At 41.0% G+C, this 5964-nt stretch overlaps 1 protein-coding gene across 1 annotated transcript; it reads left to right on the plus strand.

Moving 5' to 3' along the window:
- Window positions 1–111: 111 nt before the first annotated feature.
- Window positions 112–2443, plus strand: LOC109828192. Its single transcript, XM_020395219.1, has 5 exons — window positions 112–469; window positions 778–1053; window positions 1149–1241; window positions 1367–1716; window positions 2435–2443. The coding sequence occupies exons 1-5, from the start codon at window positions 142–144 to the stop codon at window positions 2441–2443; spliced, it is 1056 nt and encodes a 351-aa protein (XP_020250808.1). The 5' UTR covers window positions 112–141.
- The last annotated feature ends 3521 nt before the right edge of the window (window positions 2444–5964 follow it).

Consider the following 5964-nt stretch of genomic DNA (forward strand, 5'->3'; position numbering starts at 1 on the left):
TCACAAGAAGAAGAGGAGAGCAGAAGATGACGACATCCAAATTGATGCACTTGTAAGAACTTAGCAATCGTTGATTTCATTTGTTTTTGAATTAATTAATTAATCCTTTTAATAGTACTCTACCTGTCCGTTGCATATGTGATGCCACAGGATATTGATGAAGACGCCGAGCAGCCAAATGATGCAGTTGAGCAAATGGATTGGCCTCAGCAAGTTATCTACTGGAAGAGCATCGCGGCAATGAACGAATCATTACGCCGCGAGAACGAGAATAAATTCAAGGGTATGATTGCTGCAGACCGTGTAAAGATAAGTGCTCTTTCTGTGAAGGTGGCTAAGCTGTCTGCTCAAAATAGAAGACTGAGAGAGGAACTAAGCGAAGCACGATCCGGAACCCTCTCTGTATACAAGGATAAGAGCCCTACAGGATTGGTGTCCAGCCCATTGATGGAGCCGCAAACTTGTACAGGTTAGATGTGGCTTGCAATTACGTTTGCGTGTTATAGTTAAAAATTGATTGATAAGTATATGGATTTATTGTTAAGGTTAAGAATGTATTGTTAACTTTACGGATCTAATGTTAAGGTTAAGGATTTATTGTTAAGGTTAAGAATGTATTATTAACTTTACGTATCTAATGTTAAGGTCAGGGATTTATTGCCAATGTTGGAGATTGATTGTTAAGTATCTTGGTTAGTTTTAAGGTTATGTAACTGATGCTATGTTTTTTTTGACAATGAAGTACCTAAGCTCATTTGTGTTTATTTTTTGAATCAGACACTCCAGGCACCGTGGGTGGCATTGATGTACAGTACGAGGGGGATGTCAATAAATCATTATTATTTGATGAAACTAATAAGGAGAGCGAGGCCCCTCCAACAGGGAGGGCCTCTCCACAACTATTGTTTTCTGATATCCACAAGGAGAGTGAAGATGCTCCGCCAGGAGAATTACCTCCACCAGAGGCATCTGCTGTTAAAAAGGCCCTTGAGGCAGAAATAAACGAGGGAGAGAAGGTGTCCCCGCCAGCGAAGGAGCTACTAACTTGTACAGGTTAGCTTGCTTTTGTACTATATGTTAGAGATTGGTTGTTATGTCTACGTATTGGTTGTTAAGCTTTTTTTTGTTTATTATATAAATATTATCAGAAACAGGCACTCAACGCGAGGGCACTGGAAGGGAAATAACGCCGGCGGTTGAAGTCCCTTCTGCAGGTGATGGGGAGACGCAAACTTGTATAGGTTAGCAACTTTTTCACCATGTGTTTAGGCATCAGTTGTTAGGTTTACTATGAAATTGTTAAGTTTAGATAGAAGGGGCTATGTTTTTTTAATATTTATACTTCGAATGGGTTGTTTGGAATCAGACACTCTGCGGGAGGACACTGGGATGGAAATAAAGCAATCAGAGAATGCCTCTACACCAGCAGTAGAGACATCAACTGATGACGAAGATGCTCCTATTGTGTTTTCAAAAGCTTTGAATAAGAGAAAGAGGGGTGCAACGGGGGCACGCGGGAAGGTGGCCACTGCTGCACCCCCTAAACGGAAGAGATGCAAAAGATCGATGAAGCCTTCCAAGTGGGTAGTCACCCCTTACACTGAAGGGAAGAAGAAGAAAGAAAAAGATAACATAGGGGACAAGGCTATAATAGAAGTGGTTGGGGAGGAGGAAGCGCAGGTGCAGGAAAACAATGCAGAGTTGGCTCCTGCTCGGGTACAAAGTGACCCCCACTCTATCTGGGAAAAACACATGAGTTCCCCTATGAGTTCAGCAGAAGAAATGTACAGAGATAAGCTGAACGAGGGGATTCCCTCCAGATGGCTTCATCATCAAGTTTGTGGGCGACAAGGACACATTTGTACATAACTATAAGGTGTCAGCAGATGTTACCGCGCTACTGACGAAAGAGGAGCAAAAAGCTCTTAACCATTTTTGCATTTGTAGATGTAACAAGTAAGTATTTACCTCACATCTCAAGTATTAACGTTTGTTGTTTAGTTTGCGGGTTTGTTGTTATGGTTTCAGGTTTTTTTGTTATGGTTATTGATTTGTTGTTTAGGTTAAGGATTTTTTTGTTATGGTTATTGATTTGTTGTTAAGGTTACGTGGTAATTGTTAAGGATACGTGTTTGATGTTAAGGTTACGTGTTTGTTGTTATGGTAACAGGTTTTTTGTTATGGTTATTGATTTGTTGTTTAGGTTAAGGGTTTTTCGTTATAGCTATTGAATTGTTGTTAAGGTTGCGTGATAGTTGTAAAGGATACGGGTTTGATGTTAAGGTTACTGGTTTTCTTCTTATGGTTACGGGTTTTTTTGTTATGGTTATTGATTTGTTGTTTATGTTAAGGGTTTTTCGTTATAGTTATTGATTTGTTCTTGCTGCTAATTGTTAGTTGCTAACTATAATTTTTGTTTTTTCCCTGTTTGCAGTTTTATTAAAGCGTACGAGGGATCAGCAGGGTCTATTACCCGGCTTGAGATCCTCAATATATTACGCGGTGGGCGACTGGATGATACAGTACGATTTTCGATTGGTATTTATTCATTAGCATATTTAACAATACTATTATTAATTACTTGTTGCCAACTTATGATAGCTTGTTGATACGCTGCTTGATTTAGTTCGTGAAAATCAGAGAGCGTCGTCCAGTATAAAATTCGGCGTAGTCCGTACTCCTAACTATCAGCACATAATATATGTTAAAAGGAACCTGATCGGGTTAATTCTTTATTGCAGCACCAGATACATGTGCCGAAACCAGATTACCAAGAGCTGCATGATATCTACATCAAACGCTTAGTCGATGAAGGGTGTACTAACCTCTTAGTTCCCATTGTCCAGGGCGATCATTGGCATCTTCTAGAGTTTGATGTCGAAAATGATATTGCTAGGCATTACGACTCCTTGAAGGAGAGATCTGGACATTGGGACCCTATGCTCAATATCGTCAAAGCCTTCAACTACATTAAAGCTGGCTTCAATGAGAACCAATTGCGCAGCGTATTCGACCCAATCAAAGTTCCATGCGAGGAGCAAAAGGGATCGTAAGTTTGTCGGAACCCTTGTTGGAATTCATTGTTGGAAACTGGTTGTTAATGTTACGAATTTGTTGTTATGTTTTGATTGAAAGCAACAATGGTCTCAATGCTTCCTTGTTTCTGTGTGCAGGTATGACTGTGGGATCTATGTCTACCAGTTCGTACAAGCGATTACCGAAGGTAGAGATGTCCTGCACGTCACGCCCGAAGAGCATAACACATGGGTGGTTCGTGCGAAGCTAGCAGCGTACTTACTGATTAAAGGCATAGAGAGGAAAAAAGAGGTGGGAAAACTTGACGATGATGACGTTGAGATGTAGATTTTTTTTGTAAATGATATATTACAATACAATTCTTTGTTGTTAATAGCAATATACACGTAACTATTATAAGATTGATATCAAGGGATAACATTAACAACAAACCCATGAGTTCAACAAAAAAACCATAACCTCAACAACAAACAGCAAAGCTTAACAACATCGCAAGATTCTGCTAACTTGTGCTTCAAATGCAACCAAACAAAATTCAAAAAGATTTCTGTAAATGATATATTACAATTCTTTGTTGTTAATAGCAATATACACGTAACTATTATAAGGTTGATATCAAGGGATAACATTAACAACAAACCCATGAGTTCAACAACAAAATCGTAACATCAACAACAAACAGCAAAGCTTAACAACATCGCAAGATTCTGCTAACTTGTGCTTCAAATGCAACCAAACAAAATTCAAAAAGATTTCTGTAAATGATATATTACAATTCTTTGTTGTTAATAGCAATATACACGTAACTATTATAAGGTTGATATCAAGGGATAACATTAACAACAAACTCATGAGTTCAACAACATCGCAAGATTCTGCTAACTTGTGCTTCAAATGCAACCAAACAAAATTCAAAAAGATCATGAGTGAAATAACAAAACCGTAAACTCATCAACAAACACAAAAGCTTAACAACACACTACATTAGCAGAATCATATTAATAGGTAGTTAACAGAGCGTATCATCATCAAGTTCAGCAAAATATTTGGTAATTTACAATTAATGATAACCTAGGGGCCGACTACTCCTCCCCCGCTCCCCTTGCTCGAAGCGCGATCGTGGTAGGAACCCCTATCGCGAGGAAGGGTAGACGGCCCAACACCTTGGGCCCGGAGAAATCGTTGCCAGAGCTCTTTCTCCACCGTCATTTGTCTGCCGTCCTAAGACACTTCAATCAATTCCGGGTCGGCGAGGGAAGGCTGCGGTTGCTGGCTTTGAGGTTGGTCAACGGACATGTCGATGGGACCTTGCTCATTGTTTGCCTGCTGCTCACGGTCTCCACTTACAAGCTGAGTGATGACGAAACCTTCCATCAAACGAAGGTCCATGGGAGAGCTGTAACGAAACCTAATCCTCTTAGGGATATCCGAATATTCCCTAATCTCTAGCAGCACCCTGGAGTCTCTGAAGTTTGTCTTCGTGGTGATGTCAGCGGAGCAGTACACGCATTGGTCGATGCCCTCGAACAGTGATTGGAGGAACTCCCACTCCCAGAGGTGGTAGGGGAGATTGAAGAGGCGGGCCCACCTAAACATGGGGTACGGCAATGCTCTTAGCCTGAGGTCCTCCCGTCAAAGCCTGAATCTGCCCACGAAGGACCCAAGATTTACAGGACTGAGCTCGACGGCTTGATCTAGTAGCTCATCAGAGGGGAATTTAACCATGAACCTATTTATAGATACCAGCTTGATCTCATAGGTCCAATCCCAGACGTCGAAGCGATACCCTAGCATCTCTCTGAGCTCGTCCAAAGATGGCAGACCCACCTCAATAGTGAGGAGAGCGAATGTAGAAAGCTCCTGAATGTTGCGGGCGACGCTATCTGGAACGGGGAACAATCGTGGGTCGGCGTGAGCTACAAGACCATGAGGGCAATCCCGGGAGATATGCCTCGAGCCATGGCAATGTATACACGCGCTATCATCGTGAGACATGATCCTTCTGGTTACGAAACGAAGGTCGTGTAGTTGTTAATGAGGCTGGAATGGGGAGAAAATGGCGGTGTGCGTCGAATGGTCTTGTCATGGATACAGGGGAAGGGATGAGGGTTAATTAAAGCGTGGTGGCTGGGAAACGCGAGGAGACAGATGATATACTGTCTGTCTTGGAAACATAATCTACTATGGAAGCATTTAATACAGATAGAAACCCACTAACTTTTTCCTTGATCACCTTGGCAACTAAAAGGCTAAAGAAGACAAGAGAGCGCTAACCTTAGCTAACAATCCATAAGCTTGACAACAGAGCGCTAACATTAGCAACCTATCCATAACCTTGACAACCAGTACATAACCTTGATAACCAGACCATGATCTTAACAAAAAAACCCATGAGCTCAATAATACAACCTTGTATAATGCCACGTCCTTCTTTACAGCCATGCTACAACCTTAACAACCAAAAAATAAGCCAAATTAGCTATCAACAGACAAATAAGCCTAACAACAGAGCTTAACGTTACAACAGGGAGCTAACGTTAGCTACCATTCCATAGTTTTGAACACAGATAGCTAACCTTAACAACCAATACATAAGCTTGACAATTAACAGCTAACCTTAACAACAAGGTGCTAACCCTATTAGTAACCAATCCATAAGCTTGACAACCAATCCACGATCTTAACAACAAAACCATAAGCTTATCAATTCACCCCGTGATCTTCTCAACCAATAAGCTATACAGTAGAGCTAAACGTTACAACAAGGAGCTAATGTTAGCTACGATTCCACAAGTTCAACAACAGATAGCTAACCTTAGCAACCAATACATAAGCTTGACAACAGAGCGCTAACTTTAACAACCAATCAATAAGCCTGACAACAGGTCGTCAACCTTAGCAACCAATCCATAAAATTAACAACCAATA

Source organism: Asparagus officinalis, unplaced genomic scaffold (assembly GCF_001876935.1).
Source record: "Asparagus officinalis unplaced genomic scaffold, Aspof.V1 AsparagusV1_Un820, whole genome shotgun sequence".
Lineage (NCBI taxonomy): Eukaryota > Viridiplantae > Streptophyta > Magnoliopsida > Asparagales > Asparagaceae > Asparagus > Asparagus officinalis.